This window comes from Apodemus sylvaticus, chromosome 16, assembly GCF_947179515.1.
Source record: "Apodemus sylvaticus chromosome 16, mApoSyl1.1, whole genome shotgun sequence".
NCBI classification, from domain to species: Eukaryota; Metazoa; Chordata; class Mammalia; order Rodentia; family Muridae; genus Apodemus; species Apodemus sylvaticus.
The window spans coordinates 36,915,547-36,940,149 of NC_067487.1; the positions used below are offsets into that span (position 1 = coordinate 36,915,547).

General features: G+C 37.6%; 1 protein-coding gene across 1 annotated transcript in view; it reads right to left on the minus strand.

The window, feature by feature from the left end:
- Nucleotides 1-303: 303 nt before the first annotated feature.
- Nucleotides 304-24,603, minus strand: part of C9 (complement C9) — a 41,751-nt gene continuing 17,451 nt past the window's right edge. Inside the window, exons 5-10 of the mRNA XM_052159886.1 lie at nt 15,069-15,332; nt 11,219-11,459; nt 8,153-8,299; nt 6,608-6,786; nt 1,301-1,529; nt 304-370 (exon numbers count right to left, since the gene is read on the minus strand). Coding sequence (XP_052015846.1) covers nt 1,308-1,529; nt 6,608-6,786; nt 8,153-8,299; nt 11,219-11,459; nt 15,069-15,332 — 1,053 coding nt within the window. The 3' untranslated portion in view covers nt 304-370; nt 1,301-1,307. The remainder of the gene's footprint in view (nt 371-1,300; nt 1,530-6,607; nt 6,787-8,152; nt 8,300-11,218; nt 11,460-15,068; nt 15,333-24,603) is intronic.

The following is a 24,603-nucleotide window of genomic DNA, read 5'->3' on the forward strand; positions in this document are numbered from 1 at the left end:
AGCAGCTTGGCAATTACTTAAAGCCTTTTAGCACCACATTCTGTTTTTAATTTAATTTTGTTTTATTAGCAAGAGATTGGCATTGCCTGTGGGAAAAGGCAGCCCTGGCATATCTCACTGCTGACTCTTCATTAGGGAATAAAAAAATGGAAGCATTATAGGCATTAAGAGGGGGAGAAAGGCACTGTAGACTAAAACAGAGACGACATCAGAGGTTGGTAGGGTTTCCATGAAGCAAGCTGCTTTCCACTTGGCAGTGAGGATTCGCTCCAGGGTAGGACGCTAAGTTGGAAAGTCCTGGGATTCTTTTTTTTTTTTTTTTTTTGTCCTTTATTCTCCCTTCCATGTGAACCAGGGTTTGCTTTCTTTCCTATAGAAAACAAAAGGATGTCAGATCTTAATGTTGACTAGGACTTCAACTTTGGGCCCACAAACTCATGCACATGTCTTTCCCTCATCTTCTGTTGTGATGAAGTCCGGTGTCCAGGCAGACTCGATACAGTGATGTTTAAGACGTAAGGATGAGCCGGGCGTGGTGGCACACGCCTTTAATCCTAGCGCTTGGGAGGTAGAGGCAGACAGATTTCTGAGTTTGAGGCCAACCTGGTCTACAGAGTGAGTTCCAGGATAGCCAGGGCTACACAGAGAAACCCTGTCTCGAAAAAAAAAAACCAAACAAAACCAAAAACAATAACAATAACAAACAAACAAAAAGACATAAGGGTGAAGCACGTTTGTAAACTAGAAGGAGATCTTGTTCGTGTGGTGTTGGGAGGGTCAAGGTAATGCATGCTGCAATAACCAAGGGACAGTGAAGGGGAATGCTTAAGCAGAGAATTAATTCCTAGGGAAATTAGAGAGCTTTTACTAGAGATGTTAATTGACTTGGGCTCAGGATTGAATGTCTGTATCCTGCCTATAACTAGGAGACTAAAAGGGGAAAGGAAAGAAAGGAAGGAAGGATGCAATGTAAGCACAAAAGAAAGGGAAAAGGAAAGAGAGAATAATACAGTAACTACAATCTGATATCTATATGTCTATGTGTCTATGTATGTATGTATCTAAATATCAATGTATCTATGTAACTATGTATCTATCTATGTATCTATCTGCTTAAATAATATAGAGGGAACATGAGGGCTAATTTGTTAACAGTCAATACTCAATAGTAATATATTTAGACTATATGTGATATAGCATGGGAGTTTGTTAAAAAGTAATTTAAGAGCTCATTTTCATATTAACTAACCATGAGATGGATATTCTTGTCCTTGGTAATGTCAAAATAAGTTCATCTCACCTGAAGGCTATCTTTGATTTCTGATTTCGCAGGCGATCCCCTTAAATGTGATTGGGCAGGAGCACAGGCACTGTCCATCCAGAAGAATTGCTGTACCTCCGTTTTGACATGGGTGGCACTTTTTAGCACTGAATTCCTCCATATACTCTTCAACAGCCTTTTCCAAATTTTGCTTCTTTGTGTATGAATCTTTTATTTTCAAAGGAATGAGATTATATATAGGGGACAGCTGTAAGGAAGGAAATATTCAATCTTATGTCTTTTTTCTGAAGAAGAACTTGTAAAACACCCTTCACTCAATCGCTTGACAACACTAATTTATTGGCTGGGGGAAGTGTATTGCTCGAAATGATGTTAACCTTTGAGGATACACTAGTGAGGAAAAGGAATCCTGGTGTATGCTATCATAGAGGTTACACTTAAAAGTAAAGAAGAATGAGAGATGGCATATTTATCAACCATAAAATCAATCAAGCAAGTAGCCTGAAGTGGGAGAAGCTATTTGCAATACTTTTAAGGGAGAATGGGCGCACATCCAGAATATGTCAAGAACTACTAAGGCATACCAAGTGTCTACTAATATGGTTTTGGTTAAGTAGTACCCTAAATCCTATTTCAGCTTTGTTTTATTTATTTAGAAGAAAGAAACCTTTTTCCAACTCTGCCATATTGGCACAAACAGGGTAAGTATGTGGTAGAGTTATTTTTGGATTTTGAGAAAAGATATTTATCTTATTTTGCCTTCAAAGGAAAGTCAAGGCCAGATAATCTAAGATACAGGAATAGAGGGTCATGGAGGAAACGGTTTGGATAAAACTAAATAATGTTCAAAGAGATAAAGATGAAGGACACGCCGCGGTGACAGTTTCAAAGAAGCCTAAATGCTGGCGTCAAAATACCATAGGCAGAGAGGAGAGTTCCAGGGTAGCTTCTCGAGCCTTTCTGCATACCCCATCTTTTATGACCAAGTTTGTCTTTTATGAAGTAAAAAAAGGTTTGGAGTTTTCCTCCTATACTCACTAGCCCTCTTGTCACTGTATATTTAAAGGAGCACAGTTTATCATGAAACTTGTTAAAATACCAAGTTCGATATTAATCACATTAATCTCTCTTGCAGACATCCAAAATAATTAACAATGTATACCAAATGTGGTTTCACAATAGAATGAGAATTACTTTTTACTCCTGTATAAGACAGCTAGACACAACGTTTGCTCTGCCATTATGGCTATAGCCTGCAGAGCGCTAACATCTGGCTCATAAAGGCACTGGCTGTCAAGAACATCCAGAGTATGTCTGATAAGGGTTGCATAACAGAACAAAGTGGTAGATCTGTTCAATGATCATTCTTACCTCCTGGCATTCGAGAAAGCCTGGATGTAGATTACGCAAAGGTGAGAGTGGTGGAGGGGAATGGGAAAGTGAAACAGAAAAGCTGAGAACAGATAAGCTGAGGGCAAGAGGGATACCAGAGAACACAACTCAAGCCAGAAGAACACATCCACTTGCACCAGGTGTGCCACAAATGTGGCAACATCTTCTAGTTCTCTAAATAACACACAATGGAATTTATCAATCCCAGGGATATGAGAAATGCAGGAGAATCAAAATGAGATTAAGGGCTAATATTTCCCATGAGTTCCCATAAAGGGAGCATTGTATTACATAACATCCTTTTAGAAAAACGAAGCAGGCTTACATAATCGTGTTTCTTATAATGGCCAAACAAAACCTTACAGGAAGCCAGGGTATTAAATTACAGCTAGACTCATCTAGCTGCTATTGCTTTGGCAGAAGTTGTGAGCTTCATATCTCTCTAGTAATCTGTAATAGATGTAGTTTCTCTCTGATGACATTTTAAGGATTTGATTGTAACCGTGGATATAAGGGGAAAAACCAAAGTTCAGCTAGTCTGTGGAGAGATGTAGAATATTTGTGTCAGGATACAAGCAAGCTGAAAGAATGATTAACATCTTTTTCTGAAAGTCGAAGACTATGACAATAGACCAGCTTATATCCTCTGTATGGAGAAAGGCTAAGAGCTAGATATTGGGATATTGAAAGACACAGGTTCTATTTAGTATAGTACCACTGTGGTCACTATAGTATAGGAACCAATATATATCACGATCATCATAAGCATCAATTGCTTTACCTAGTATAATGTGACTTCCTGGTTGTTCTTCCAAGATGAAACTGGCAACGTAAATATGTAGATCTCTGGTTGATTTAATTTGCTATAGAGAATTAAATACAGTTTAATGGTTTACGGTAGTAGAGTCTGTAGAGTTTTATATGATCATGTAGAAAGATAATTATTTTAGTATTAAGAACATCCTTAGCACTTGACATGCTTTCTACAGACAAAAGAATCCTCCTTCTTGCTTAAAGGAGGACTACTGATCACAGACGGTAATTACCTGTTGAAGTTCCAGGTCCACAAGATTTGTAAGAGCAAAACTCCTTAAAATCTATTTCAAGGTCAAGCTTGGTGTGTGTGTGTGTGTGTGTGTGTGTGTGTGTGTGTTTTCACCTGGAGGTTGAGCATAGGTCCTTGTCTATGTTAGGCAGGTGCTCTACTATTGAGATGTAGCTGAAGCTCCATTTTTATCTTTGAGACAAGGTATCATTAGGTTGCCCAGACAAATCTTAAACTTGTCATTTTTCTACATTATCCTAATGAATTGATGGGATTACAGGTTGATCGTAATTACCATCATGTGCGTGAAGGTCAAATTTAATTGTATTTCATTTCTCTTTGGGAATTAAAAAAAAATACTTAGGGAAATTTAAAAAAAGTTTCTTTTTTTTTTGAAATGTTCTCTGTAAGAAGATATATTTACAACATGATGCCATTTCTTTAGGCAAGACATTGAGGTGAATTAAGTAGGCTTCCAATTTATGGAGGAGGAAACTTAGACAACTAGAGCTGACAGAATCTTTACTAATTTGAAGATCTGAATAGTAAACAGGATACACTTTGTGTTGGACCTAGTCAGAAGCACTGTGTTAGCTGAACTGATGAGTATCTTTGAATATTCTAGTAAATACAATGGAGACATTTCAGTCGAGCCTTTCCTCCTACAGATGTGAATTGCCAGCTCTAAAACATGCTGTAGTGTTTCCAGCCTTCCGGAGACCAGCCTTGGGTCCCCTGGGAAAGGACAGACTGGACTTGGTTTACAGAGCAGGGAGAACAAGCCAGCTTGATGACATCTGCTGGGTCTTTGATTCTTTCCTTATTTAAATCTTCTGGCTAAAATTTTTATTTACTGAATCCATAATAGTGGATTTAAATAAAATTTATATTTAACAAATGGGCTTCTTTTGATTTTATTTTCTTATACAAGCCATTTTTTTTTTTTTTACTTTCATTGTCTAATTAGGGGAAGTGACTTTTTTTTGTTGCTGTTGTTCTAGCTGAACTCATGGATTCATCAGTCTGTCTGTCTATATATCTATCTGTCATCTATCTATCCATCCATCATCTTTCCTTCTTCCTTTCCCTTCCCTTCCTTCCTTCCTTCCTTCCTTCCTTCCTTCCTTCCTTCCTTCCTTCCTTCCTTCCTCCTACCACCTCTAGTTTCAATGTGAAGACAGTTTCTCTGAGGTGACTAGGCAGACATTTACCTTGAACTTCCCCTATCTTAGTCTCCTAAGCAGCTAGAGTTACAATCTGAGCCTCCACACCTTACATGAAGTTATGTGTGTACCTGTACTATAACCGAAATGCAGAAATTGGTTGCAATTTTTAGTTTCTGAATTCTTCCTTCCTATAAGTGAGATAGTTTGAGTGGCTCTAATTAACTCTTTAAAACCATAAAACACAGCAATGAAGTAAAATTCTTCAAAAACTAGTACTATCCAAAAATGCCAGCATTTGAAATGGAATAAAATTGACATTGAACAAAGATGAATTTGACTGGAAAGGAGAAACTGTAAGGCACACATGGAAAGTGGAAAGCTATAAAAAGCAAGTAAAAAACTACTTTGTAACAATACTGGTGTTGGGGAAACTTGTTTTTAGTAGATGGAAAGATGCAGCCAAATAGCAACAGTATTTATATCTTTACAGGTGTCTTAGTCAGGGTTTCTATTGCTGCACAAACATCATGACCAAGAAGCAAGTTGGGGAAGAAAGGGTTTATTCAGCTTACACTTCCACATTGCTGTTAATCACCAAAGGAAGTCAGGACTGGAACTCAAGCAGGTCAGGAAGCAGGAGCTGATGCAGAGGCCATGGAGGGATGTTCCTTACTGGCTTGCTTCCCCTGGCTTGCTCAGCCTGCTTTCTTATATAACCCAATACTACCAGCCCAGGGATGGTACCACCCACCAGGGGCCCTCCCCCCTTGATTACTAATTGAGAAAATGCCTTACAGCTGGATCTCATGGAGGCATTTCCCCAACTGAAGCTCCTTTCTCTGTGATAACTCCAGCATGTGCCAAGTTGACACACAAAACCAGCCAGTACAAACGGTAACATATCACCCCCTCCCTTCAAGAGGAAGAAGGTTGCAGACTCTCAGGATTTCCTAGATTGAACATTATTATAAGTATAGCAAAAAGAGGTAGGTCTGGGGATTCACATCTGTTTCCCTAGCACTTGGGAGGCTAAGGCAGGGTTTCTGAGAGTTCAAGACAAGCCACGTTGTAGAGTTTAAACCCAGCTTCATAACACGGAATCAAACAAAAATCAGAAAAGGAGCATGTTTGTAATTTCAGCTACTCGAAAGGTTGAGGCAGGAGGATTGCTGAAGTACAGGAGTTGAAGGTCAATTGGGGAATAAAAAAGAGAGGGAGGGGATTGCTTCCCTGAGCACAAGAATTATTTATCTTTGGTTTTATGTTTGTCAGAGCATTATGGACATCCATTTCATAATTCTTAGATGAGTCATGGGACCACGGTGGGAGGTGATACATGATACCCAGCAAGACAAGGAGAGTCAAAGGCAGACAGAAGAGAACTATCCATTCTTGGTGACTCCATCCTGTGCCATCCCGTGTTACAGACTATGAACAATGATAATAAATCCTCAAGAATGTCTGGAGAGCTGCAGAATTTAGTGTTGTATAAATCAGAAATGGCTCCCACCCATGGAGTAACAGATAGGAGCAGGAATTTATTCAGGTTGTCTGACTCGACTCTATGCCTTTCTTTTCTACCATTCTTCTTTCCACAGAAGTCACACGAAGGCATCTGAATATGGACACCTCTGTCTTACAAAGGCAACTGTTATCTGAACCTACTGGGATGCATAGTAAGAAAAGGACAGGATCCTCTGTCTTTAAAGAATCATTTCTTACTTTTTGACTAATGAGAGCTGGAGCGTCAACCAAGGACGAGGCCCAGTTGACGACGTCAACCACGTCGATCCTCTTGGCTTCTCTGAGAAGCTTCTCTTTCAGCTGGATCGCTTGCTTCCTGGTCCCTCCTCGTATGAATGAAATAACATCATCTATGATGTTATCACGGGTGATGTTTACTAGAAGAACAAGAAGAACTTGACGAAAGAAGCATTTGTACCTATGTGGTCTGTTATTCGGATAGCATTTGGTAAATGTGCATCAATGTCTTTTTAGGATAGCTTACTGTAAATATTTAATTGTAAACATTACTCACATAAATCTCCCCTCCATAATCTATGAGGACATTTTTCCCCCTCAATAGTCAATTGTAGATTTCTTTTGAAAAATAGCAGTGCTACAATTGATCTAAATAGATTGGTAACTTATATCTTATCATATAAAGCACATATGGGGAATTATCATGATGTTGATGTAATCTATATAATTTTGAAAATATTTCTTCATAATTTTATTGTGTGTAGTATGCTTTAAATTATCTCGGTATTATAGAATTATTAATGTCTAAAAAGTATATAAAAGTAAACTTGTTTCTACTCCCAAATCCTATCCCTTTTGTTTCTCTCTAAATTTAAATACTCTAAACACTTCTAAAACTTTTAGAGTCATGAAGTTTTAGAACTGAGGAGGAATCACAGGATATTTTTGTTTATCTTTCATCATTGGTACAAATGAGAAAGCTGAGGTGATGCAGTGGATGATTAGCCTAAGGTCATGCAAATAACCTAATGGTGATAAGATGGCGCTTCCTTTTGTTACTGCCAACTGTATCCACAAGTAGATATGCTTTAAACAATGGCCAGCTTTCTTCTCTATAGTTCCTTCACTATCCATTGTCTTTTTCGAGATGAACATATTTTATTTAAAATAAAAAGTTTAATAAAGTATTTTAAATAAAAATAATTTTAAGTATTTCTAATTAGGGGAAGATGTGATGTCTCCAGCACACCTTCATGCTTGTAAATTTGCTAAACATTAACAAGAGAAGGTTGTACTTTAACGAAGACATCTAGAGTTCCAGAAAAAGATGTTGCACTGGTTGGGTGCTGAGGAAAGTTTAGCCAATGAAAGCAAGTTGAAAGTAACTCTGGGAAGATGATTTGGGTCTTGTTCTCAGTACTTGACACAAGACTCTACATTAGCCCATTTCAAACTTTGTGAAAAAAATTAAGGAGAAAAAGAAACTGGTCCTAAACATACTTTTCCACCCCCTAGTTTTCTGTTATTGCCACAAAAGATATGCAAACCAATATATGAGGAACAGCCCCTTAAACTGTATACCTTCCTTGCACAGCAATGACACTGACAGATATGTGTCTGTGGGCTACTTATACTCGTAGTGACTGAGGGAACACAAAATTGTTCTCCATGAGTGATTCTGACATTTCTAACTGAAGTTGGTAAGGAGTGTTGTTTATGTCATGAGAGGCAGTACTCTTAGCTTTTCACTCCCTGTCTCCCTCTAACTAACCAGCCTGTACTTACCACTTTTCCCACCACCTGTCTTTATGCAATTACTGTTATTAACACCTGCTGAGAGTGATGGTCCCTCTAAGGTGGTAAATAGAGGAGTATGCAGAGAAACATCCAGGCCAAACCCAAGACACCGCTTTACGTCATTCAGGTCAACACCTGTGTTACAGATTTATATGAAGGTTAGTTGATATTGCTGATTAACATCACAAATAAATTCTAACTTTACCATTTTATAACAAATATTTGCACATTCTTAGACACCATTATCAACTCAATGGTAATATTATGTCTTCCCCCTCTTTTTATTGGAATCTAGTGGCATGCTTTTACTTGGCTTGTCAACCTAGTAGCGAAGGACATATTGTATTTATCACCTGCTTGAAAAAGGATATAGGCTAGCCAACATGTTTATAGTAGACTCCTTTGTGATAAACAAAGGAAAAAGCAATATCTAAAATGCATTGAGTGGTTATCATATGCCTGATATCATTCTAAACATCTTATACAAGTTACCTAATTTACTTCTCACATTGACCTTATGAAATATCACTCATTTTCATTTGACTCCACATAATCACAGGACAGTACCCATTTGTTTGGGACAGATGACTTGAATATATGGCAGCTTCATTTTGCCATATATGATGAATACTCACAAATAACAATCTTGGAAGTTGACTCAGTGTGACCTATGCCTATCTAAGCAATTATATCCTTAGATTTCTTGAAGTCTATAATTTATTATATTATCTATTTAATTCTATATTTATTATATATTTATATTATATATTTCAAGAGCTCCTTTGTTTTAAGGGTAAATAGACCTTCCTCAATACCCATGCCTTTAGGTAATGAGTCCTTCAGCTTTCGCTCATATTTCTCTTTTTGATGCTCCTCCGTACATACACATTTGTTATGAAACCTGCAATGTTTTATTTAGGGAAACTAGGTTTAATCTAGAACTTAATTCATCCAATTGTATTTCTTGTGCACTTGTAGGGACAAATGAAGAATTATCTGGTGTCATTTCCAGTGAGAAGGGAAGAGGAAGGATTTAAGGAAATAAAATAAATAAATAAGGAAGGAGACAATGCCAGGAAGGAAGAATTCTAGATTTTTTTTTTTTTTACACCCAACCTTAAGAAGTATGAGGCCCTGAATTCTGAAAATGAGGTGGCCCCTGAGGGCTTCTTTTCCACCTCAGGAGTGGACCCTTTCATATGCAGATGACATGATGAGCTGCAGAAATACAGTTTCCTCTTCAGAAGCCTTGGACTAGCCCAGTGAGCATTTTGGAAGGCTGGAGGAATATAGATTAGAGTAGGTAGCTCCGAGTTTCTCAGAAGTGAGGACCTCATTTGATCAATAACTTTGATTTGAAGACACATCTGGGCTGGTGGGTTCTCTTTGTTCTGATCATCCTGGCTGAGCCTTTGTGCTTCAGTTGTTCAGTTCCTATTACACTCCTCATTCTAGAAATCCATTTTGACTCATGGAACTCGCAGAGACCTCACCATACCATGGATACAGACATGGGCAGCACAGTGAGACAATCACCTTCATGTCGCATGCCCCTGGGGAGGCCTCTATACATTTAAGACCAGACTAAGGTAGCAAGAGCAGATGGCTCTGACCCTACTATCTGTCTACGTGGTGTGACGTGTTTATTGATTGTTGATACAGGGAGAGTGTTGAGCTTAGGTTCGCCATCATTTTCCACTCCCAACTTGTGGCCTTGATACACACAGAACACACGAAAGTATATCTTGGCAACACATCTCTGTCCAACAGCAAGTTCTAATTATTGTGATGATGGGGAGGAGATATGCTGACATCTAAGAAATAGTGTAACTAGTTATAATCACTCACAGCAAAAATGGTTTTTCCTTTGAGATGGGTCTTTCTACATAGCCCTGCTTGTTCTGAAACTCTCTTTGTAGACCAGTCTGACCTAATACTCATAGAGATTCTCCTAACTCTCTACCTCCTGAGTGCTGGGACTAAAGGCATGTATATCTGGCTATGGCTATTATTTATTAATACAGTCATTTTGAGTTTGCTTTATTATTTTTATTTTTATAAACAAAGTCTTTCCATGATAACCTGCTGGCCTCAAACTTCTGGTCTTAAGCAAGCCTTTTACCTTAGCTCTTTAAGTAGCTGAAATTACAGGCATATATTACTGAACCTGACCTACTTTCTTCTTTTTTAAAAAAACAAATTTATTTTTTATATGTACAATGTTCTGCCTGCATTTATTCCTCCATGCCAGAAGAGGGCACCGGATCTCATTATACATGGTTCTAAACCACCACCTAGTTGCTGGGAATTGAATTTAGGATTCCTGGAAGAACAGCCAGTGCTCTTAAACTCTGAGCCATCCCTCCAGCCCATCTACTTTAGTCTTGAAAGAATTAAATGAATCTTTAGGCCCAAGTTATCTTCCAATTATAGAGGACACTTGAGTGACACAGTATGTTACCTTTGCCCCACAGTTTTGAGTGTAACAAAGTCTTATTCAATATGGCTTCAATTGAACTACCTCCATAAGATTAGAATGACCACAATATGAGACAAAACTAATTTTTAACTTTGCTTTAACACATTATATTTGTTCTATAATATTGATTCTTCCTTCCTCTCAAAGGCAACATTTAGAGCAATTTGTTCCCACCAACATCGAAGAATACTTTCAAAGACAATTATCATACATAAATTGAGTTAGTCTGAGGCTTAAGAGATAAGTTATGTGAGTTGTTTCTTATATCTTCTTCCACATCTTAAATAATATTTCCTTAGAAACTATATTCCCATTAATAGTCATTCCATTATAATATGATTTGGTGCATTTCTCAGTAATACTATTGAGTAGTTTGTAAGCAAGCAAGCTTATTCAAAGTGGAAATCAATGAGCTATTTGATAGACTGCTAGATGCCAAAGGGCAGAAAAGAGTTCTTTCAAAGGAACAGATTATTAGGTTATTTCATTCTAAGAGTTTACTGAAAGGGGGCAGTGAAAGCAACGATACTCAATCAGAACTACATTTGTAGCTAGAATTCTGTTTCCCGGCATACCGTGCTCTTTCATGGACGCTTTATCCAAGACATAGATCAGTTCGTAGAGTCCTCCCAGGGACCCAGAGCTACTGTAGTGAGTCCCATAGGTTTCCAAAAATCCAAAATATTCTCCCTTTTCATAGGATGTTGGTAAAGCTTTTACATCATCCAGGAAAGTTGTCGTCAGCACAACACCCCGATTCCTCATCACAAATCTCCCTAGTTGGACCACTCCTCTCACATGCAGAAATGTCTTTTTCTTTGTTGAAAGAAAAGCAGTTGAAGAAGAGAGATAAGACTTTTATCACTATCATGCAAACAAATCATACTAAATTGGCTAGCCAGGGGAATAATAGTTTAGGAGTGGCTACCACAGAAGACCACATAAGAAGGAATAAGCATAAGCTATTGCTGTTGATGATGTTCTTTGGCAAGTTAACATCTCAGACACCTTGATTGACCCGCCTAGTAGTTTCTCATACAATTAAACACTCCTTGGCCCCCGGGGTCAGCAAAGCCACTTTTAAATGCATACCAAAGGATCTGTTTCAGAATTTCACAGTGGCATTGCTCAGAACAGCTTCACAGGGGAAAGATCCCAAGAATCCATCAACAGAGGAGTTCTTAAGTAGATAGTGCTGCATCCATATAAAGGGATTTTGAGTCATCAGTCAAAAGAAGCAAACTATTTAACTACTTAACATGTAACTAGCAATCTCAATTGCACTGTGATTAAAAGAGGTTCATTGTGATTAAAAGAGGCACATTGCATGATCCCCCTCATAGTAACAGAAAAAACTAAGCTGTCACAGGAGAAACCTGGTCAGTGGTTGCTTCTCACTTGATAGGGAATTTACTCTGAAGAACACAATGGATTTTCTTTGGGTGATAGGATGTTCTACATCCTGTTTGAAGATCTATATTCTGTGTTTGAAAGCATGTGCTTTCTATTTTTTGGTGTGTGTGTGTGTGTGTGTGTGTGTGTGTGTGTGTGTGTGGCTTCTAAGCCCTCATGGTTAAATACACCTAATAAGATACTACAGGAACTCACTTCATACAGCAGAAGTCATAATGACATCTCTGTTTTCTGAGCTATATACTATTTCTCAATGGAGTCTTAATGATGAGTAAAATGGATTGGGAGTTCTTTTTTTTATTACTCTCAAAATGAGAATTGCATTATGGGATTTGGAATAAAATAGATGTGATATTCTTTGGCTCAATTGATTTTAAAAGTAAGTCTTGGATCATATCCACCCAAATCGGTTCTTTCTTTCTCTTTCATCTTAAAACAATAAAACACACTTTTGGGGGGCTTTTTTTTGTTCCTATGAGCTTCACCAGCTGTTACCCATTTCCCAGCCCTCATTAGACACATTGCCTGAAAAACTTCTTTGTACATGCTATTGCCAACTCCCCCCCCATTTTCTCTTTAATCTATTTTTTAATAGAGGAAGGAGTATGTTGAAAATGACTCAGGGCCTTAAACATGCTATGCAGACACTCTACTATTAAGTTATCTCCACTTGCTTAAATCTAATTTAGTCAGTATGCAACCCTCATAAAGACTATTCTGGCCGTGTGGTGGCACATGCCTGTAATCCCAGCACTTGGGAGGCAGGGGCAGGTGGATTTCTGAGTTCGAGGCCAGCCTGGACAGCCAGGGCTATACAGAGAAACCCTGACTCAAAAAAACCAAAAAAAAAAAAAAAAAAAAAAAAAAAAAAAAAAAAAAAGACTGTTCTGTTCAAGGTTTCCCAAGGACCTTAATAGTCTTAAAGTTAAGTGATTATCATCCTCATTTTTGACCCATCAGCACATTTGACACAGTTAATTGTCTGGTTCTGGACAGTAGGACTTATCACGTTGAAACAGAGGAACAGATTGCCCTTGGTATCTTTTACCATATAGTTCTGGTTTAGCATGTCGAGGCGGAATCAGAGGGTCTGGCTTTCCATCGAATTAGGTGATGATCCAGAGACCACACTGAACAGCGAGATTCAAAGGCATACACTCCTTGCTTCCAGGTTTTCTCCTCTTACAGATTTTTTTTTAAATAGTGAAGTTTCCCAAGTTTAGCAAGCACTCTACTTATAAAACTATTTTATTATTTATTATTACTTATTCCAACCATGTGGTTTGTCTCACAAAGCCCCTATGATTTTGAGCATCATCTGTCTGTCAAAACCTCTTAAAATTATAACTTAGATATTTTCCCCAACTCTAGACTACCAGCACCTACTTCCTACCTGGCACTTCAACTGAACGTCTAACAGACTGCTCATTCTTTTTTTTTTTTTTCAGTTTTATCGATTTTTTTATTTAATATAATCTTCATTTACATTTCTTTTTTTAAATAATTTTATTTTCTATATTCTTTGTTTACATTCCAAATGATTTCCCCTTTCCCGGATCCCCCCTCCCCATATGTCCCATAAACCTTCTTCTCTCCATCCCTTCTCCAATCACCTCCCTCCTTTTTCTCTGTCCTTATATTCCCCTCCAATGCTAGATAAATCCTTTCCAGGATCATGAGCCTCTCCATACTTCTTCATGGGAGTCATTTGTTATGCGATTTGTGCCTTGGATATTCAGGGCTTCTGGGCTAATTAATATCCACTTATCAGAGATTGCATTCCATGTGTATTCTTTTGTGATTGGGTTACCTCACTTAGGATGATATTTTCCAGATCATACCATTTGCCTAAAAATTTTGTGAATTCATTGTTTCTAATTGCTGAGTAGTACTCATTCTTAATCTAACTGAACTTAACATCCTACTTTGTTTGAAAGGTTTCCCATTAGCAGCTCCATCCTTCAAATGACTTAGGCTTCAAACACTGTAACCCGACTGATGCGAACTATTTTTTTTTCTAAACTTCGACTGTGCCCCATCTGGATTCCTATGTTAGCTTTGAAAAACACCATTCTTTTTTTTTTATTTAATCGATATTTTTTTTTTTTATCAATTCTGTGGACAGTCTGTGTAAGTGTGAGTCCCAAAAGACCACCAGGAAGCTGATTCCAATGCAATTGCACTAGGGTCTTTTTACTCAAGTTTGAACTTGGGCTCTGGGCTGACCCTGACACAGTAAGACCTGAAGGTGGAGCCCTGAGTCCAATTTCAAGCAACCATTTATAGAGTAAGCAAACATGCAAGGGGCTTCTAGCCTGACATACATTTGATTGGGGGCCTATAATGAAATTTTGTTGCCCTTTAAAATAATTGGCTGGTGTGTGGAGCCAAACCATAAACTTAACTTCTGCTTCCTTCTGTTTGGTGGTTGTTAGGAAGTGAAGTGCCAGGGGCGGCCTTGTTAGAGAGAGTAACCTCTCGGAGGCACAGGTCTGTTTAGGAGAAACCTGGAAACGGGTGCTAGACCCTGGCTTGGCTTGTTGGTTGATTCAGTTCAGCTTTAGGTCAGGTTCTCTAAGATGGAGTCTGACCCCAAGATCTAGGCTCTCAGTGAGCACAGTTGCTTCAGAGACTGACTTTACAGTAAACCCATAGGCATTGCTCTGGGGCTCTGGGGCCTATGGGACAAAGAAGCAAAATCCTCCAGGTTAATTCTTCATTGTATTAATAAACATGGTGATTATTAAATAGGATGTGCTGACACTTAGGTCTTCATCAAACAGTATGCTCTGAACCCTTAGAACACATTCTAGTCACTAATACTCAGTGTCGGTGGCACTGACTACTGCCCAGTATCTGAGAGTTCCCTGCCCTTAGCAGTTTGTTTCCTATTCTAAATATCTCAGTGAAGATATGCTGTGCTTTGCTCGCATTTACTATTGCCTTAAAGAGAGGTTTAGTTAGTTTGAAACATGTCCTATCACGCTCTAGATGAATTTATCCAGTTCTTACCGTCTGTGAAAAATAAGATGACAATCGTTGAAAATTTTCTTTGTTGAAATATGAAAATTGAAACTTAGCTGAAGAGTCTTTAGGTATCGAAGAAGAGTTTTTTTCTGGGAAGACTGCATCAACTCCTTTTACAGGTGCTTCGGTGATTGAAAATTTTAGGGCTAAATTTGCATTAAATGTCGAGGTTCTCTCTCTGATGATGTTTTTGAAAATTTCGATCTGTTCTTCATAATTCTCAGTTCTGAAATTTTTATCAGCCTTTGTCTAAAAAATGTATAATAATAATAATAGAAAAAGAACTGTTAAGCAAACAAACCCAAGGCAGGCAGGGATTGGAAAAGGAGCAGAGGGAAAGGATTTCAGGTGCAGGTGTCGGAGTCAGATTTCTGTGGTTCAAGTACGGAGCCTGTGTTTTGATTTCCTTTCTGTCGTTGTGATAAAATACTTAAGGAAAAGTCACTTTAGGGGAGAAAGGATTTATTTAGCTCAGGATTCTGTCACTGGGGAAGTAAAGGCAGGAATCTGAAGAAACTGATCACATTTTATCCATTGTTAAGAGCAGAGGGAATGAATAAACTTCTGCTCCAGTTTCTTCTTCTCCTGTAACATAACTTAGGACCTAAATGCGGGGAATGGTGCTACCTACTTTTAGGTTGTGTGCCCTCACATCAATTAACATAGTCGGGACAATTCCACATAGACATGTCTATAGTTAATTCTAGGTTGTGTCAAGGGAACAATTACAACTAACCATCATAACCCCAGCCTCCACTACCTTTTAACTTGGCATGTAGACATATCACCTTTAAGGTACAACCTCCTATCCCCTATCTGCAAAATTCTTGTTTATACAATAGCATAAAATAGAGTCCAACTTTAAACAACATCTTCATAACATTACTGCCTTCCAAGCTCCTACTAAAATGGTGAATTAACCCCTACTACTAGTTTATCTAGCCCAAAGTTCCAAACTTTTCCAAACTGCAGTCATAAACTAGATCAGGTAGCATAAGAAGCACATATGTTCATTACAACAATGGAACTTTAAAAATCTTCAGCCTTCAAAAACGAAGGCACCTTAAGAGTTCAATGACTCTTACCACTAAATGCCTGCAAAATTTTAAACCAGTCAAGCCATATTCTTCTATCATATAATGGCACAGAACAAATGAACTGGGACATAAAAGAGTCACATTCAAATCTCTCCCCTAAAAATTCAGCAGGAAAAAGCAGGAATTCTCATACCAACATCTGAGGTTTGTAATATAATCTGGGTACCAAAGTAACCTTAGTCCTCTAGTCCTGCTACCTGTACATCATAGTTTCTCCCCTAGGATTAGCTCAGATCCATTCCACATTTGCAGCTTTCCATGGCGGGTGCCCCACAACACCAGATTTCAAATATACTGGGGTCTCTATTGCAACTGAACCTTTATAGCTTCACTCAACGGTTTATCAGGGCCTCTCTGCAGGAATTCCAACTCTGCCACACAGTGCCAGGCTTCAGCTGCTCTCCATGACTCCCTAAATCTTGCATGCTTAATGCTTCAAAAGCAGTACCAGGTGAATAGTGTTTACATCAGTGTCTGGTTTGGAGCCAGCCTCTTCAGATCTATCCTGGCTCCTCTTGAACCCCAGCTCTATCCATGTCTGAGTCCTGACGCTGTGAAAACACTCCTCTGATGCTCCAGTGCAGCACTCTACTTTTCCACAGTGGCACACCAACCTGAAAACCACAGTGCCTTGATGGTTCCTCTGTCAAATAAATCAATCCATTGTTTATAGTTTCAGTTTCACTCAGTGTTTCAGATCACAGGCCAAATGGCTTCTAACTCAGTTCCTGACAGTCTTTGTTCTCTGAAACATCACTACAGGCCTCTACTCCCCACATTCTTCATAACATTACTGCCTTCCAAGCTCCTACTAGAATGGTGAATTAATCCCTACCACTAGTTTTTTTCTAGCCCAAAGTTCCAAACTGCAGTCATAAACTAGATCAGGTAGCATAAGAAGCACATATGTTCATTACAACAATGATCCCACCTCCTCAGAACCAATTTCATTTTTTTATTAGAATAATAATATAGAGGACAGGATCCTTCTGGTTTCCATCTGTGCTAAGAGCTGACCCTGTGCCACAGTGCTCTATATCCAAATACTGCTGGGAGAGAGCTGGACTCCTGGGAGTGCTGACACACCTGTGAGCACAGGAAACACCACCACTTCTGCTCAAATTCCTGGTCCAAGAGGGACCTGCCCTGGGCCATCAGGACACAGGAACCAAGGAACAGCCTGAGACAGGATCCTTCCAGTTTACATCGGCACCCCAGAGCTGACTCTGTTTCACAGCTGTCCATATCCAAATTCCTCCTAGAGAGAACTGGTCTCACAGGAGTTCTGACACACAGGCTTGCAGGAGAGGCAAGCCACAGTTAGAGACAGCAAGACCAGATAGAACCAGATAGAACAAGATCGTGAGAAGCAAGGGTAAGAACATAAGCAACAGAAACCAAGGCTACTTGGTCTCATCAGAACCCAGTCCTGCCACCACAGTGAGCCCTGGATACCTCAACACACCAGAAAAGCAAGACTCTGATTTAAAATCACATCTCATGATGATGATATAGGACTTCAAGAAGGACATAAATAACACCCTTAAAGAAATACAGGAGAACACAGGTAAACAACTTGAAGCCCTTAAAGAGGAAACACAAAAATCACTTAAAGAATTACAGGAAAACACAAACAAACAGGTGAAGGAATTGAACAAAACCATACAGGATCTAAAAATGGAAAGAGAAATAATAAAGAAATCACAAAAGGAGACAACTTTGGAGACAGAAAACCTAGGAAAGACATCAGAAGTCATAGATGCAAGCATCAACATCATAGATGCAAGCATCAACAACAGAATTCAAGAGATGGAAGAGAGAATCTCAGGTGCAGAAGATACCATTGACACAACAGTCAAAGAAAAATGCAAAATACAAAAAGCTCCTAACACCATCAAGGAAATTCAGGGCACAATAAAACCAAACCTAAGAATAATAGGTATAGAAGAGAGTAAAGATTCCCAACTTAAAGGCCCAGTAAATATTGTCAACAAAATTATAGAAGAAAACATCCCTAACCTAAAGAAAGAGATGCCCATAAACATACAAGAGGCCTACAGAACTCCAAATAGATTGGACCAGAAAAGAAATTCCTCCTGGCACATAATAGTCAAAACACCAAATGCACAAAACAAAGAAAGAATATTGAAAGCAGTAAGGACAAAACGTTAAGCAACATATAAAGACAGATCTATCAGAATTACACCAGCTTTCTCACAAGAGACTATGAAAGCTAGGAGATCCTGGGCAGATCTCATACAGACCCTAAGAGAACACAAATGCCAGCACAGGCTACCCAGCAAAACTCTCAATTACCATAGATGGAGAAACCACGATATTCTATGACAAAACCAAATTTACACAATATCTTTCTGCAAATCCAGTCTTACAAAGGATAATAGATGGAAAACACCAACACAAGGAGGAAATACACCCTAGAAAAAGCAAGAAAGTCATCTTTCAACAAACCCAAGAGAAGATAGACACACAAACATCAAAATAACATCAAAAATAACAGGAAGCAACAATCACTATTCCTTAATATCTTTTATCATCAATTGACTCAATTCCCCACTAAAAAGACATAGAATAACAGACTGCATATGTAAACAGGACATCTCAGTATCAAAGAAAGACACTTCCTCAGAGTAAAGGTCTGGAAAACAATTTTTCAAATAAATGGTCCCAAGAAACAAACTGGAGTAGCCATTCTAATATTGAATAAAAGCAACTTTCAACCAAAAGTTATCAAAAAGGATAAGAAAGGACACTACATACTCATTAAAGGAAAAAAATCTACCAAGAACTCTCAATTCTGTATATCTATGATCCAAATGCAAGGGCATCCACATTCATAAAATAAACTCCACTAAAGCTCAAAGCACACATTGCTCCTCATACAATAATAATGGGAGACTTCAATACCCCATTCTCATCAATGGACAGATCATGGAAACACAAACTAAACAGAGACATATTGAAACTAACAAAAAATTATGGACCAAATGGATTTAACAGATATCTATAGAACATTTTATCCTAAAACAAAATAATATACCTTATTCTAAGCACCTCATGGTACCTTCTCCAAAATTGACCATATAACAGTCACAAAACAGGCCTGAACACATATAAGAATACTGAAATAATCCAAGGTATCCAATGAGATCACCAACCAAGTCTAGTCTTCAATAGCATCAAAAAGAACAGAAAGCCCACATACACATGAAAGCTGTACAATGCCCTACTCAATGGTGACTTGGTCAAGGAGGAAATAAAGAAAGAAATTAAAGACTTTTTAGAATTTAATGAAAATGAAGGCACAACATACCCAAACTCATGGGACACAATGAAAGTGGTGCTAAGAGGAAAACTCATCTTTGAGTGCCTTCAAAAATAAACTGGAGAGAGCATACACTAGCAGCTTAACCGCACACCTGAAAGCTCTAGAACAAAAAGAAGTAAACACACACAAGAGGAATAGACAGCAGGAAGTAATCAAACTCAGGACTGAAATCAACCAAGTAGACTCAAAAAGAACTATACAAACAATCAACAAAAACAGGAGCTGGTTCTTTGAGAAAATCAACAAGATAGATAAACTCTTAGCCAGACTAACCAGAGATCACAGAGACAGTATCCAAATTAACAAAATCAGAAAAAGGAGATATATAACAACAGAAACTGAGAAAATTTTAAAAAAGTCATCAGATCTTACTACAAAAGACTATACTCAACAAAACTAGAAAATCTGGATGAAATGAAAAATTTTCTAGACATATACCAAATAGCAAAGTTAAATCAAGATCAGATGAAAGATCTAAACAGTCCCGTAGCCCCTAAAGAAATAGAAGCAGTAATTAAAAGTCTCCCAACCAGGGCTGGAGAGATGCCTCAGCAGTTAAGAGCACTGACTGCTCTTCTTTAGGTCCTGAGTTCAAATCCCAGCAACCACATGGTGGTTAACAACCATATATAATGTGATCTGTTGCCCCCTTCTGGGAGGTGTCTGAAGACAGTGTACATATATATATTACATAAATATTTAAACAAACAAACAAAAAACAACAAAGTCTCCCAGCCAAAAAAAGTCCAGGACCAGATGGGTTTAGTGAGAGATTCTATCAGTCCTTCAAAGAAGATCTAATACCAATACTCTTCAAACTGTTGCACAAAATAGAAACAGAAGGAACACTATCCAATTCATTCTATGAAGCCACAGTTATTCTCTCTTGGAGATGGAACAGTTTCTGTCTAATCAGGAACTTTTCACAATTTCCTTTCATAGAGGATTTTATAAGAGATATTTTTCTATTTCTATTATGTCTAATGTTCCAAATAGAATTTAAAAACTGGTTGAGTGCATATTACTTTCAGCTTCAGAAAATTTCATGTGTATTTAAGAGGCATTTAACTACTATAAATTATTTTGATGACTTCAAAAGGTCATTACTGAGTTGTACATTTTAAAATAAATCGTATTAGTTTAATAAAAAATAAAAACAAAAAACAAAAAATAAACGTAATTAAAAAACAAGGCAAACTTGTAAAATATCTAGAGTATGAAAAGACATTCTGAGAATGGAATAGAATCATCAAGTCATATGTTAAAAGAGCTTATAAGTTGGATTAAATTAAAATAAGTCATCACTGCCTGACAAAAAGCACTCTAAAAGACAAAAAGTATAATAAGATAGAATAAACACATAATAAATTGTATATTTAAAATATATTAATTAGCATTAGTATACTTATAATTACAAATATATCTATCATTAATGTTAATATAATTAAAATTATTGTAAATAAGTTTATATATCATAAATAAATACAGAATAATAAAAAGAGAATAAAATCTAGTTTCATTTCTATTGCTATCAGCAACTTTGAGGTTATAGTTCATCAAAGTGAGGAGGATAAAGGAAGTATATGAAGCAGCTAGTCACAACCACAGTCAAGGGCTGAGAGAGAATGTATATGAAAGTATATGAATGTATGTATGCTTACTGCTCAGTTTATTTTCAATACTCATATACAGTTCAGAATCCAAAACCCGGAAGTGGTGCCACCCACTTTTAGGTTGGGTTTTCCTATATCAATTAACATAATTATGACAATCTCTCATAGACATATCTATAGACCAGTTTGATCTAGACAATCCCTCACTGGATTCTTTCTCAGATGATTCTAGACTGTGTGAAGTTAGTTATAAAAACTTACCGTTATCACAGTCTATGATCTTTAGGACACCACTGAATAAATTTTGCATGGTCTGAGTTCTAGTCTGGAAAAAGAGACATTTATCATACCTAGCTTGAAGGTTGTTATGAAATTCAAGGCAATAATTAATATCAAACATGATATAGCAAGATTTCAATAATTAATATGTTAATAATTAAAGACATTGAAGAACAGATTTGTACAGACATTATGCCATGATTTGCATACAATGAAAGAGTAAAAGCAAACCTTGGTAGGGTGTGTGGGCCTATCAATCACCTTTTAAGGTATTTTATACACATTAGTAAATTTCAATAAAAAGATTTTCACTGCCTAAAATTGTTCATTTAAGTTTCTACACTATTACTTATCATGAAAAAACAACATTTTATGTTCCTTTAAAATTAATAACTAACCCAGAGAGTGTACATCAAAGAAGGTGAAGTGGAAATCCGTGGGGACAGTAGTTTGCTTTTCTTTGCAAAGCTTTGCTATTTGGCTTTCTTGATTTTTTAAAAAAAATATGCATTTTCTTTTTGGCATAAAGGCAAACATAAACTAAACAACCCAAGGAAGGCCAGGAGGTAGTATACACATACAATTCTCTGTGGTCTGCACTACTATCAACGTTCTGTTTTCCAAATTCCAACCAAACAGCCCACTGAACCAACTCTCAACACTCAACGAAGTTTCTAGCCCAAAGTTCCGAAGCCCTTCCACAATTCTTCCAAAACAATATAGACAAGTCTGTCACAGCAACACCACACTCCTGGTACCAACTTCTATCCTGGTTATGGTTTCTATTGTTGTGATGAAACACAATGACAAAGGAAAACTGAGGGAGGAAAGGGCTTGCTTGGCTTATGCTTACATATCACTGTTCATCACTGAAAGAAGTCAGGACAGGAATACGAACAGGGAAGAGACCTGGAGGCAGGAGCTGATGCAGAGGCCATGGAGGAATGCTGCTTCCTGGTTTTCTAATCATGGCTTGATCAGCCTGCTTTCTTATAAGACCTAAGACTAATATCCCAAGGATAGCACCCTTCACAATGGGCTAGACCCTCCCGATTAATCTTTTTGAGGCATTTTTTTCAAGATTCTCATTTTTTTTCAGATGGTGCTAGCTTTGTGTCAAGTTGTCATAAAACTATCCAACACACTGGGATATATAACTTGACCTGACTTTAAAAAAGTCTAAAAACAACCCGAACAAACACATAATAACAATCCCTAAACCAAACTAATTAAAATTTCTAAATTTTTAATGAGAACATTTTTTTGTTCACTTGGCTGCCATAATTAATATGTATGTGAAACATAACATTGTGTATGCTTCTCACAAATTGAACTTTAATTTGTAATATGAGGTATTTAAATTATAGAAACTTAATACCTAATGTTTAGAGGTTGAAGTCTTTGTGAAGTCGAGAGGGGGAGCCCTATGATGTGGACCTTCTACCTTAGAGCTTCAGATTCATCAGTCAAATAAACATCTTTCTTTGTAACTCACCTAGTCTGATGTACTATTTTTCCAAGAATAAGAATGGAATAATGTCAGGCACGGTGCCTTTAACCTCTGTATTATGGGGTGGCAGAAGTAGGTGGATCTCTGAGTCTGAGGCCAGCCCATTCTACAGAGTGAATCCTAGACCTTTACAGAGAAATCCTATATTGAAAGCAGTAGAGCCTTGCAGAAGCAACAAGAACCATCCAGATACCATGAAAGGTTCCTTGACACTTTCTCTTTATAAAGTCATGACAAATGAAGATCGGTGAAAAACCAGTTAAGTGTTGCAAGGTGTACCAATGCAGGAACATCATCATAGAAGACCATCAAAGTGCTGCAAGGTTAATTAATGCAAGAGTGTCCTGTCCCTAGCTGTGGGGTTAAATTTATATTCTTTCTACTCATCACATGTCCACTTTAGCAAAACATTGCATGCCCTCTCACAAGACAACTTCCAGAATAACACCATGTGTCTATTCTCAGCAAAACATCTTCTCACATGTTTGCTCTCGCAAAGCATCCTCTCATAAGACAGCTTCCAGAAAAACATCACATCGCACAACTAAGTTTCCAAAGAAACCAGAAATTTCCACTTCAAAACACCAAAAACAAAAAGAAAATATAATACAATATACAGTGGGAGAGATGATTTTATCTGTGGTCTATTTCCCCTTTAGGAAGGTTCTGAAATTGGTGTAGCTCTTATCTAGAAAGGAAGATGGGACACTTGTCTCTTTGGGCAATAGAATGAATTGGATTCAGTAGCTTGTACTGCATAGCCACTCTGAATGGGGCACATAACATTATTATAACCTAATGGAAAGAGTAAACAAGTCATGCTCAACACAAAGATAACCCATCATTGCATTATCCAACTGTTTTCAGGATAAAATTCATTGCACTCATTCTGAGTCTTTCTTTTTCTTACTGCTGACATCAAATCATTTTTCTCTTTCCCAAAGCTCGTTTCTTTTTCTTAAAAATTCTCATTATTTTATCTGAACACCATCCAAAGGGAAAATTTACGGCAATAAGGATAGGAATATGGTTATTTTTAGGTTGAGAAAATATTGAAAAAATATTTTATTTTTATTTTAAATTGTGTATATGTATCTCTGTGTGGTTTGTGTACTTTAATGTAATGCCAAATGAGGGTGCTGGATTCCTTGGAGCTGGAATTATAGGTTGTGAGTCACTTGAGAGAGAGGCTGGGGATTGAACTCAAGACCTTTGTAAGAGAAAAAGTCATCCTAAAAAGCTTCTGGGGATCCAAGTCAGGTCTTTGGATTTGTGTGGCAAGTTTTTAACCATTGAGCTATCTCATTGGTCTTGCTTTTCCAAAAATATTCTTTAATCTTTTTCTATAACATACACATTGCACAAATTCATGCATTTAAAAGAAAAATATACTTTTTGGTCTTATTATTCTGTACTCTAGTTCCAACACTAGCTTAAATATCGCCTCTTTCATGAAGCTGCTTAATCTCTTAGCATTATAAATTTTTACAACATATGGTCTTCTTGGTCCCGTTTTTAAAACAAAATAAAAGAGACACCTTCTCTGTTACAATTGCTCATTAAGTAGACCATCAGATAGAGAGCTACAAGAAGCCAGGGCCATGTGTTATGCTGCTGCACATTCCTCACTTAGTAAACTGTGCACAGAAGGTACTCAAAGAAAATGTATTAAATT